The following is a 13,326-nucleotide window of genomic DNA, read 5'->3' as shown; positions in this document are numbered from 1 at the left end:
AGCAAATATAGGATTTGTGAATAAAACTTTTTTCTTTTCTAAATCAAACAAACAACCAAACCTTTACACAATTAAATGTGAAATCTGAATCTGAGCCCATCTGTAGAAGCAGTGTTGAGCCAGTTCACACTTAAAAAGAACGAGTTCCAAGTTTAGTTCATGCAGATGAAAATGAACTAGTTCACGTTCATAGTTCATTTTTTATTGGGATGATTTAGGTGACAAACGTACGGTCATGTGTGTGGTTATGAATCGATGGTGTCGGATCATGTCTGCATGTCGCTCCGCTCATTTTAACACTGAGTCCTGACTGTGAGCGTCACGTCTACATGTTGTACTGAGCACAACATGTAGACGAGTAATTTTCATGATGTTTAAATGCAGCCTCATAAACTCTGGAGTCAATCAAACAAACACTAAGTGACTTCATGTGCTGATCAGGTCCTGATAACTAGTGATGAGTGTTTATTAGTTCAAGTGAGAGCAGAGAGGACACAGAAACTCCAGCTCGGTACAAACCAACTGCAGCTTCTACTCTGATCATGACGTGGAGGCGCTGATCACTGAGCAGCTGTGACCAGAGAAACTAGGTGTTTTCACTGTTTCCACTGTTCTTCTGGCAGCTGAAAGCATTCTGTGCTGTGGCCTGTTAGAAGCGGGTACAGCCTCAAGGCTTAGTGTTCATTAAATCCCTGAGACGTAACAACAAATCCTTTCTCCACTTGAATCATTAAACCTAGTCACTTGAGACATTAAGCAAAGAACAAAGAACATGGAGGACAGAACTGTGATTTTTACAGCCACAGTGTGCATGTTGAACATGGAATGAAAAATTGAGCTTAATGAATGAAACTGAATTCAAGATGTACTGTATGTTGAAGGCATACTGAATGGAGACCACCAATCACACTCACATTTTGACAATTTCACCAATTACCCAACAAGCATATCTTTGACTGTGGAAGGAAGCTTGTGTATGGAGAACAAACACACTCTACACAGAGACTGGCTGTCAAATTTGAACCTAGGATTTTCTTGCTGTGATAGCTGACAATGGTAACCATAGACTCTATGTGAAAATGTGAAGATGCTTTACCAATTCCTCCAGTTGTGCAAAAATGAAACAAAAATGTCCTGGATATAAATGCTGTGCTTTTGACATGATCTTACTCTGTAGCCGCGACACATGCTCGACCAATCAGGAGTCAGTCTCAGCTGTCTGCCTTGATGTTTCTCTCTGTTTTTTAGCATTAAATTAGTTATTAAAACCTAAACAGAAACATGAGCACTTGAAAACACATCAGTGTGATAACTACCTAAAATGACAAAAAGCATGTTTGGAAAAAAGCATTAAATATGTATTGTTTAGTTTGATCCATGTCCCTCATACTAACATAGAGGAAGCAGGGCATATGACCCCATACTGCAACCAGCCACCAGAGGGCGACTCAGATGACTTCACTTTTAGGGAGCTGTCATGTCTCCATATTCATATCAAGTCTATGGTGGTAACTACTGCCCCCAGCTCATTGAAATACACTTTAATTCATGAAAAAAGACAGGTAGCATCTTCAAACCTCTGATTTCCCAGACTGATACCTTACAATCTAAGCTGCTAATTACTGTGCAACGCGGGACTGGAGAGAGAGGTTAAGCTTATCAATAGGTTTAGCTGAAGAGTTCAATATAGGCCATGGCCCCTGCATCCATGTAGTAGTTTCCCTGCTTTAAAGAAGTAATTCACTGCTTGGAGAATGGCCTTCTAATAAAACTAGTGTATCTATGCAGTAGAAAGATGAAGAATCAAAAGTGCTGCAACATGACTGGAGAAAACAAAGAAAAACATACCTGTATGCCTACATTATTAGCTGGGACCGTCTCTTTGTTGTAGTATAACGTTGTATTTCTAGCACACAGCCAGGGAGGTGGCAAACGTCTGCAGCAAAAATCATCTTCTTATGGACTTTCGGCAACAAAAGATTGAGTATATCTTATTTTATAGACTCTAATGAATAGAGGACTAGGGTAAGGGATTAGAATTAGGAATAACCCTAACCCGTTAATCCAAAGCAACTTCCTCTCATGGTGTTGGGGGCTGTCAGATGAGTGGTCAAACTGCCTGGTGCCCTTACCCACATATTGAGTGCTCACTGTGCACACTACATATTCAATTCGACTTGTAGCTCAGGTGATTGGCTATGTGGAAGTTGGTCCTGTCAATTATCATGTTGATGATTTCTCACTGTGGTATTGGGCTCTTGATCAGTGTTTTTTGGGGAAGCAAGACAGTTGCTCAGTACTCCTGAGAGTTCTGCTGAGCTGAACTCATGGTGAGCAATGAGGTCAGAGCCGAGATGGCAGTAGATGCTGTACATATTCTACATTTATATATTAATCTCTCCCATATGAGCTGTCTTATTGAATTTAAACAAATCCTGTTCCTGTGAGCAGAACTTGAGTCTGCTGCTGCAGTTATAGCATACTCCTCTCACTGCAACACATACTCATCAAACATACCCGTTCACTCATGGCAGAGTATTTAGGCCATACTCTAATCATTCTGGTTCCAAACAGCTAGCCATAAGTCATGCTGCTGCTTGCTGCCATTGCTACTGTGGCTTATGATGTCTGTACCGCAAAAGCCCCTCGTCAACCCCAGAATCCACCTGCAGACACTGAGTTTGAAGGCGAGTTAATATCCTCACAGCCCCCTCCCTGCCAAGTTTAGCTTGATATTTCCTTGTCGGGAACCAGGTCAGAGCCTAGCAGCCAAAATGTAATACTGTACATATTCTACAATTACATTTTAATCTATTCCACAAGCTCTGGCTGACTGAAATATGAGAAATTTGATTGTATCTTGAAATTTTATTTTCTGTAAATAACTATCAAAAGAGGCAGGTGAGGAGGGGTCACATACAACGAAACGAAATCAAGGCGTGCCCTTCCTGTTCTGCGGTTGTTGGCATCTAGGAAGGCGTGGCCTTCCCTCATCTTCAATGGCTGCTGCAAGTGGTCCTGTTTCTGGTGCCTGCTCCCTGATTGGTCTGCCCAGTCCCCACTCCACAAATCACCTGCCTGTCATGCCTCGTGTCTTACTGGGAAACCTTGTTAGATAGTTTTGTGATTGTTGTATATGAGGCATTCATCAGATATACCACTGCTGTACACTGTTGGAGACTGGACATTAGATTTCAAAACTGATCTTGTAAACTCTGTCAGTTTATTTAAATGTTATCATGTCCTTATAATGGATCAACACATCATTAAATATGAATACTGACTTATCACAGTGTTTCATAGTATACAGTATTTGTAAGGTGTTCATATAAATGCAGAATTTAAATCGAGTTGAAAAGGTTAAAAACTAATGAGCTAATGAGATGCAAACCTGACCCTTAAAACCACATAATTAACTAAATTTCTTCCAGATTTTGAGCTGAATCTCATTGCCTCATTCAATCTTCATGAAGAGTGAGGGAAAGTATTTATCTATCAATGAACTACATAAATCATGAACAGCCTTTATCTATGCTGGCTACTTTGTCATAATAAGTTATACGTTTATGTATTTCTACAGTGTATAGCAATTTTTTGTGAGGACAGGATGAGGAGAGCAGTCTGCATTCTGCTTTAATTGTATCATCCACATATCTCAGTGGGTAAGTTCCTTTTTACATGTACAATCACATAATTTATTACTTAACAAAATAAAAGAGAATCACTTTACAGTAGTTGAGTAGATTATATCGTTCAGCTTCTTGCTCAAAATGGTCTGAAGAATAGGTGACACAGAGCAGACAACAGTACATATATAGTGTGACTGCACAGAACAACAGACAAATGGTTAAATCCCTCTAAAAACAGATTATCAAGTCAGTTCCAAATCAGCACCATAAAATACACATGATGGCAGTTTATGTAACAAACACACTGCAACAAAAAAAGTACAGTCCAGGTATAATTAAGCATGTTTTCAATATATAAGCCAAAAAGATTCGTCAAGAAAAGCCAATGTTGTTAAATAACAATACAACATACAAAAACAAATAACAGTTAACAATGAAAAGAGGACCGTCATAAGCTGAATTCCACAATAGTGAAACAGGTCATTAGATAGCACCTTAGAAAAGACTGAGGCCTTTTGTATTACCACACACACACACACACACACACACACACACACACACACACACACACACACACACACACACACACACACACACACACACACACACACACACACACACACACACACACACACACACACACACACACACGATATGATGTATTTTACATTTTACCATTTAAAGATTACTACAACCAGCTTTCCTCCAGGCCTTTAGTGTCAGTTTTATGCAGAGGGAACAAACTTCTGAAAACAATATTTAAAGCAGTGACAAACAAAGCCATTGCTCTGGGAACTCCATTTCCACCCAACTTGTACAAATTCATCTGCCTAGCTTGCCAGCAATAGAGATAGCTCAGTTACCTGTTTTGGTCACGTCATCATACTGTGGTCCGTAGCAGTCAGGAGTCTCTTAATGAGATGCTGCCTGGAGCTTCAAAGGTTTTTCTTTTGCAAAGGAATAGCTCATCTGTGTGACTGGCAGCTTGAGGCAGCAGAAACAAGCAGTTAGGGGACCTCTCATACAAGTAAGATGGATTTTATTTAATTAAGTGTCTCTACTGCATCTGTTACCACTGGCCTGTGTGATGCTCAATGCAGAAAAGCACCAGAAGACTATTAGCTCCGTATAGAAAAGCTTTATACCTTTTCCCATTTGACAGTCTTTAAAAATGTAAAACTCCATATTAAAACAAAAGGTCTGAGATTGTGTCCCAGCCAACACCCCACTACAATTTAGTGACAAGGTGAGAAGTTGCAGAATACGGTCATTTATGTATTATATATATCATTTACACCACTCTGAGAGCCTGTACCACAATGTGTGATCCGATCTTTACAAGTTTATATGTACACGTATGAGAAAATGTCACAGTGCATGAGAATTAAGAATTTGACTTTAAATTTGATAATAATTTATGTTTAAATAAAAAATCATGCTGGTTTTCAAGGGAATGTAACTGCATGTGAGACCGCAGTGATCTGGTTTGTTCAGGGTGTTGAGATAATGAAGGCTGTGAAGCTTACGGTTATTATTGCAAGTAAACTGCTGGAGTGCAGCAGATACTCTTCCACTACTCTTCAGGTGCATTAGCACCACCCCCTGGACTAAAGCAAAGTTGACCCTGATTGGTGTGAAGCCTGGAAACTGAGAGTAATTGTAATCAGATGGTGATCTGGCCAGCAGAGATGCATACATGTGCCTTAGTAAAACAAATGTGTGTAAAATAGCATCTAAATTTAGTTCAGATATAATGCACCTGAAACGAAAAAACTAACAGCCAATTAAAAGTGTCGCTTTTCTATGCTCATACTGAACTCCACCTGCTGACAGGCCTAACAGATAATATTGCAAAACAAGATTTTGCTCTGAGGTGCACAGTTGATCTAAGTGATGAAGTTAAATCAATCTTAGAGTAAACAGAGTCATATTGTAGGCAAGATAGATTTAAATCCATCAAGTGGAAGGAAAAAAAACTACCGTGTATTGTGCCCTTAGAATGAAAGTTCAATAATGTTCTGCTACATGGGCTATCCACAGCCATTAAACAGACCAGTGGATCAGTGGGTCTCCTATCATTGGCTGGGTTTAATTACTGTAATTCTACAGTATTTTCACATGGCTCCTGATCTTACATATTATTACAGTATACTTAATAAAAATGTAAGCACGTAAGTTTACCTATATATAAACCTATTGCTAGTTATTTCAAATTGCAACAATTAGCTATAATACAGTACAGCACAGAGAAAAAAAAGATACAATGGAGAGCATAATTAAAAAAGCTCTGGCTCAGCCCTATGATAGCTCATAGACCTGCCAGTCAACTTCAAGCACGTATTTTCATTTATGTGAAATACAGCTGTCTGGATTGGTTTTCCATAGACTCCTTTTGTTTAGAATTGTTTTGGTGTACAGCAAAAGAAACATTGGACATTTTAAAGTCTTCATCAAACTAGAAGCTTATAAGCCCATTTCAAATGTACACTTGTGAAATTGCCATTTTTTTTAAAATACAAAAAGTTCCATCAATAATAAAAATTGTTTTCTAATTTATTAATATTAAAAACATTTTCAAAATTGAGCACTATTCAGAGGAAAGTGGGTGTATTTGGTCATTAGCTCTTGTGCAGTATTTTCTTGGCATAAAAGTCCCTACAGGTTTCACAGCAGCGCTGGTACCACCTCATGTCCTGACAGAGGTTCTTCTCTCGGATCACGCGACAGTACACTGTCCACTGGTCCCCCATGCATTTGTAGGTCAAAGCAGCTGAGGAGGGTGAAATGAGACAAAGACAGCAAGTCAGTATTCACGTGTGATGTTTCACAAGTTCAACAAACTGAAAAACAAAATGCTTTGTTATTACTTTCCAAAGCCAAATTAGTGTTTTCACCAACTGTGTGACACAGTTGGTGAAAACACACAATCTTTCCCTCAATTACACTATGTACACTTTACAAAGTTCTGTCTGTGTTTGTTAATTGTTTCAGAAAATATTCCATCTGCTATTTGTAGCTTTGCAAACATGTTCCCACAATCATGGCTTTGTTTGTGATGACCATTATTATAGCATTGTTAATGCTATTGTTATAGCACTACTACTTACTGTAAGTTGATTTATCTGTAGATAGTTTTACCATATGTTTTTTTTTTTTCTTAATTTCAATTAAAATAAATCATGGTGCTACTTGCAAACAAATAACTTTTGTGGACTCGAGTCTGCCTCCTAAACCTCATCCAGGTCACTCCGGCTTCCCCATAACTTGCAGCAACAGATGTCTTTCAACGTAAATGGCTTCAAGCAAGTGAGGGCCTACTTGGAAAGGTTTGAGATTACCAGTCGGGTGGAGCAGGGGGCATTGCTCAACCCTTCTGAGATCCTTGATGCAGAAGAAGCAGGCCAAATGGGATGCCAGGTAGGAAAAGGAGCATAAGCAGCAGGGGGAGAGGCAGAAGAGAGTCCAACACAGGTTTGCTCAGCTCCAGCAGGAGGTGCAACAGGACTATCAGTAGCTCTTGGAGGGTTCTGCAGCCACCCTGTCTCCCCCCAACAGAGTATAGTCCAGGCTGGTGAGGTTCCTTGGTTGAATAACCCCCAATATGTAATATAAAACGAGGGTGTGGATTATGAACACTATGAACACTAACACTCAAGGTCCATCAAAGTAACTAATTGGAGCAGAGATCCTATGAAGCAGAATTGGCTGATGCCAGGAGCCATGAGACTAGAGAGTTCTTCTCACCCAAAGACTGTATACACCTCACTAAACGTAAGAATTGTGTGCATTCACCGGCATGGCAGCTCATCTGAGACACCATCTGCCAAGTTCCAGTCAGACTTGTTCCTGAACTGACACAAGAGGCAGAGTAGATGCTGTCTACAGGTGTAACACAGCTTCCTCACTAAAGAGCTGTAGCCCTTGCTCCTGGTGGTAAGTGTGCACTTGTCCTTTAGAGAATCTTCACAGAGCAGTATTAAGATAGTGAAGAGGCCTGTGCACATTCTGGATGATGCCACTTGGTTTGCACAAAGTACCAGCAACCTTCCAGAGGTTAGCGGATGAAGTTTTGAGAGGAAGAGAAGCATATGCAGCAGCCTTATGAAGTTAGCATGCTAACAAGCTAGCTGTGGCTAGCCCGTCATTTTCTTATAGTATACCACTACAGCAGAGCTGCTGAGAGGGCAATGTCTAAACATTTTTTCTTGTAAACACAACAATGAAACACAACAAAGTGTCAAACATTACCACCACTCCATTCAAGAAAAAACCTTTTCGACGGCAGAGAAACGTTTCATACAACACCTTGAACCTGTAAAACTGAATCATGGGGAGTTTCTCACCTAGCCTGGGGGAGGTGATGGTGTTCACATTGATTTTCTCATTACACGCTCCATGGTGGCAGGGTCGGTAGGTTGGTGGTCTCAGTGTCACTGGGCAGTCATTACCATGACGACCAGTCACTATGTGCATACACTGGACCACCCGTGACTGAAGGCCCTTCCCACAGGATGACGAACACTGTAACAGCAGATTAAAAGATGGAAGGTGTCAGTTTTCCTGGTTGGTTGGTTGGTTCATTTTAAATTTGTATTGACCTGTACAGTAAATCCTGTTGAACCCACAAATTATTGTTTTTGTACAGGTTAAACAAACGCGATACATCAAACAGGTCACCAGCCTACCATAAGGCTGACACAAAGAAAGACACCTTGAACTGCATTTCTTGCATTAGTACAGAATAAAACTCACACAAGCAGGAAGAGAACATGCACAGAAGGGCCCAAATGGTTCAAACCCAAAACTTTACTTGTCTTTGGCCACAGTACCAACACTGAACAAATTATTAATGTTTTTTACAACTTTTTTAAACCTACAGACCTATGTATGGGGTTTGCATTTGGCCAGTTTAAGGGTTTGTGAATTATTGAATCTACCTGTGCCACTGTTGGGAAATTGGAAAGTGATTTAAAACAATGAGCATCTAAGGCTCTTCACCTTTACTGGTAACATATGAAGTAACTATATGACACAGCTGTGTGCCTTGAGCTCAATCTGTGTGGGTTTCCCCTGGTCTCACTCACTTGCTTATTCGGGGAGTAAGAAGAGATGTAGTGTTGTATCATCACTGCACTTTCATGCAACACCCTGTTCATGCATCATTGAAATACTTTTCTATAATGTAGAATTTATACTGTAGGTATCTAAAAAATGTAAACAACAGGTGTAGCTACTAAAACTTATTTTTCACGTTTATTGATGCAAATCCTGGAGGTCCTGGTTCAAAACAATGAAAAACTATGAAACCAATAAACCTAAATTATTGATATGAATGAAAGTTTAACATGGCAGAATTTGACTCTTGAAACTGATGATGATTATCAGCTAGACATGAGATGTATCATTTTGTTGGTTTATATGTGGATGAGGAAAACTGAATTTAATACAGGTGTGAATGCAAGTGTTATGCTTATAGTAGGCAATCTGTTTTTATTATCAGATTTTAGTCATGTTGTGATCTGTGGTCGCATTCTGAAGAAAAATAAATAAGCCCAACATCTTGAAAGGTCCTCTTTAGTATATGTTTGATTCTACCTCCAATCTCAGCAATCATCTGACCTTCAGCCTTCATTCTTAATTACGAGTCAGACCAAATTTTGCATGACATTCATTCTACACAAAAGAGGCCAGACGAGTTAAATATAATTTCACAAATCTTTAGACTCTCTGACATCCAGCCTGTTTGACAGACGGGATGGGACCGACCTCTCATTCAATAGGTATTGTTTTTGTCTATACCTGCAGGTGAAATAATACAAGCATACGGACACACAGGGAGGACAATAGCAGTGGTTAATGACAAGGAAATATTTGATCTAACACTACCCACAACCCTTTCCTCACTACTCCCAGTCCCTCCTTCTTTTGGCTACACAATATGGTGAATTATTTTCTAAACAGCAGCTTCCGGCCAAATTCCCACTACATAAAAGGAGGTTGAGGCCAGTTCCTCCTGTGTCTATGACCTCAGGTGGAACGTTGTGATTTTAACAGACATACACTGCACGCTTAATGGGTTTCCCTGGTGGTGTTCTATTGGACCAAAAGAATGAGGCAATTTTGTCATTCTGCCCAGTGTCAACATGAACATGGCAAAAACGATTATCCTGTGTGTGTGTGTGTGTGTGTGTGTGTGTGTGTGTGTGTCAGTGTGTCAGTGTGTGTGATTTAATTAAATCTACTATTAGATTAGTTTAGTTAGTTTTTGACTTGATGAAGCAAGTACTTGAGGTACAAGGTATGTAAGCAAAATCCTAGATTCCTTAGTTTAAGACAAATCTCACAGGAAAGAAGCATCCTAATCTTCTGAAATACTCCCCCCCCCCCCCCCTTATAATATGCATAAAGTTTTTCTGAAATGGTCCCCAAATTGTTCCAGTTGGACTGTATGAAAACTCTCTTAATGTGAATGCATTTTGTAATTCTAACCAGTTGTGCCAATTTAATAACTGGCACACACACCTTTTCAGGCATTTAATGGTATTTCCACTGTATGTTGAGCTTGAGCAACAGGATACATTTTAACAGCCATAGTCTGACGCATTTGTAATTTTTTAATCAAAGGATTTTGGTATTTCTTCAGAGGTCATGGTCCCTATAAACCAGATTTACTGACATGATAATAGGATAGTGATTCAGTCGAATCACCATAGTTCATAATCCAAATGTTCCAGACCTTCAAGACAGTTTTATCCAGTGAGACTGCTATAACTACACCATGTTTTTAAAAGTTGATAATACTCCCAGCAGTTGAATGGTGTTTCACAACAGCTTATTTACTGAGCATAATTTTTCTCTCAAATTAATTGAGCTGTTTTTTTCACAGAGAATTGATAATGAGAGGATCAGAAAATCAAGAGCCACGGTAGTCTGATGAACAGTGGACAGCTGAGGGTCAAAAGAACTGATTCTTTGAATCTACTGACAGACAAGAAAATGCACTCACTGTTTCATATTGTATATCAATCACTTAACACATATATAGCCTTGCCCCTCTCTACTGCTCCCAATACCCTGAGAAAGGCATTCAATTCAAATTAGCTCCAATGTTGTTTGGCTCTACCAGGGCAGGTAAGGGGAGGGTCATGTTTCCCTGATTGCCTGAGGAATCATTACTTTTCACCACTACAGTTAGTAACAACAAAAACATCTAAACCAGGCATCACAAGGGTTTCACCTTACAAAGTGTTTTGCTAAAACCGATTCCAAATAAAAATAAAAATTGTTGAACTGGCAGAAAAACTTAGTTACACAGAGGTTTATTTCAGTGGAAAAGTATCTCAGACTACTTTGTAAAAAAAAAAAAAGCCACTGGAAGTGTTAAAAAGTAATGCTGTACGTGTAAAAGTTTGTGGTAATAACAATGATTATTCCTAGCCTCATCCAACATTTAACAATTCTGTGCATGAACCAATGGCTTTGAAGATGGTGCTACCTTAGACCAGTCTCCAGTCTTCCATTCATAACATTTGGAGTAGTCCTCACAGGGCTCCTCTTGGGAAGGTTGGGACAAGGGATCGCATAGACCCTGAGGGTTTGTACACGATACCGTCCGCCGGTGAACACCATGACCACATTCTGAAGAACACTGGAGAAAGAAGTGGAAAAGTGAGGATAGATAGAATGGACTAAATTACTTATTTTAAAAAAATCAACTTGTTAGTCTTATTGGTTTTTGAAGAGAGCAAAATGAAGATAAGAAAACTGCTATACTGCTTATACATAGAAAAACACATAAAAGAGCTACATGTTGGCACTGGTCAACAAATTTTTACAATTACTGTATTTCAGTCAAACTCACTTTCAAATGTTTATTGCAACAGTAGAACATGCTAGTGTTTGGCGTCTAGGCTCCGACTTAATCACTCCGCCAGATATGATTACATATCAAATCGCGCTCCATTAGTTTTGACCTCATAAGGATGAAAGTGGTCAGTGTTGTTTATACTGACTCTATTCTGTATTCTTGATCGACGGAAAATAGCTTTGTATTGGGCATTCATACTGCTTTGTCACAATATATCCTACACTCTTAATGGTGGTGCATCCTCACTTTTGAGGTGTTGACTTGAGAAACATGTACAAGCTTTTTAATGCACAATATGTAATATTGTATTTTGCCTGGAGTCTCTAAATCAAAACAATGACAAAAAACAGACTTTCTTGTGTCACGTGGGATCGTGAGAGTTCACCACCATTGGAGTCATTGCAGTCAGCTTCTACAGGTTAGGATTCCTTCAATCGTTAAGGAGGTTTTTACTGGGACCTGAATTATCTGCAGAAGGAACTGGTGATCAAACCCCATGAAAGCTCTGAATAAAGCAGTTTCACATGAAAAAATGTCTCAGAGGGTTTGTGAGCTGATCTGCAGCCAGCGTTTGCTCAGCTTCTTTCTCTGGTAACCTAGGATCCAGATGTTCAAATCAAGATCATAAGAAAAATTAGTGTTTTTCCAATGCTGTGCTGCAGACACGCAGGATGTCTTGGCAGGGCTGTGAGCCAGAGTTGTTGCAAACATAACACAATTGTTTTTCTGATGACTTAAGATCCAGACATCCAATAACAATAATCATACCCATGGTTCAAATATGAAGTTAAAAAGTGTATTATAAAAATGTGACTTAAAACTGGATAAAAGGTCAATTTTGATGCCATTGACAGACCAAATGGAACATACACAGGTTTGACAATGTAAGAACACAACTCAACAAATATAACACAGGTCTAGTTGTTTTTACACATTTTATGGTGGAAAACTTACATACACCTTCAAAAGCAAATGCAGAAACCCTCTTAGGAAACACATTTCCCTTCTGTGATCAATCATTAATGGGAAACAAGGCCCAGAGCCAGCAATGGTTTTCACATTACATCAGCCCAGTATGTGTACAACGTACCTTTGACCACTCTGAAGCCTCCCACACAGTGAGGCAGAGGCGGCCCTCACAGGCCTGCAGAACAGTAGGTTTTCCTCCCTGGCAGTACAGGCCCCTGGTGTGGATGAGTGAGCCGTTCTGTAGGTGGTAAACACAAACCACCTCCCTCTGCTGAAGACCTCTACCACATGTGACGGAGCAGGAACCCCACTCACCTGTCACCCACCTATAAGACACATCAAGTGTTTCCAGAAAGTATGTTAAAACAGTCCATTTGCTTTTGTCTCTAAATTCTTAGATTCTAAGATCACATTGGCATTACATTACATTTCATTTAGCTGACACTTTTATCCAAAGCGACTTACAATAAGTGCATTCAACCATGAGGGTACAAACCCAGAACAACATGAATCAAGAAAGTACATACGGGGGGGGGGGGGGGGGGGGGGGTGGTACCTGAAGGAGAGATGAGTACGACAAAATAAATCAGGAAGTAAAATCACAAAAAACATGAGGGAGATAAGAAAGCATGACTTCAACTATCTATCTAGGAGCTCCCGTCTTTGGAAATGACAGGGATGAAACGTGGAATTCACACTTCTCTGCTTTTACATATAACTGATGTTCCAAGGGGCATTCCAGAACCTGACGAACGTGGTGAACATGTGTGGCCTTGTCCAGGGAGAAGATGAGGATATCATCCAAGTAGACAAAGACAAAAACATTTAACATGTCCCGGAGGACTGTCACAGATCCTCTGT

General features: G+C 39.7%; 1 protein-coding gene across 4 annotated transcripts in view; it reads right to left on the bottom strand.

Moving 5' to 3' along the window:
- Positions 1-6,140: 6,140 nt before the first annotated feature.
- Positions 6,141-13,326, bottom strand: part of adamts17 (ADAM metallopeptidase with thrombospondin type 1 motif, 17) — a 108,667-nt gene continuing 101,481 nt past the window's right edge. For 2 of the 4 annotated variants that reach the window (XM_034581651.1, XM_034581652.1), the window contains exons 21-24: positions 12,587-12,791; positions 11,125-11,277; positions 7,973-8,150; positions 6,141-6,399 (exon numbers count right to left, since the gene is read on the bottom strand). In XM_034581651.1, the coding sequence (XP_034437542.1) occupies positions 6,248-6,399; positions 7,973-8,150; positions 11,125-11,277; positions 12,587-12,791 (688 nt within the window). In that variant the 3' untranslated portion in view covers positions 6,141-6,247. Of the gene's footprint in view, positions 6,400-7,972; positions 8,151-11,124; positions 11,278-12,586; positions 12,792-13,326 lie in introns of those variants that run through there. The other 2 variants (XM_034581653.1, XR_004613492.1) reach the window with 2 other exon arrangements.

This window comes from Hippoglossus hippoglossus, chromosome 3 (assembly GCF_009819705.1).
Source record: "Hippoglossus hippoglossus isolate fHipHip1 chromosome 3, fHipHip1.pri, whole genome shotgun sequence".
Lineage (NCBI taxonomy): Eukaryota > Metazoa > Chordata > Actinopteri > Pleuronectiformes > Pleuronectidae > Hippoglossus > Hippoglossus hippoglossus.
This window is presented reverse-complemented; position numbering and strand designations above follow the sequence as displayed.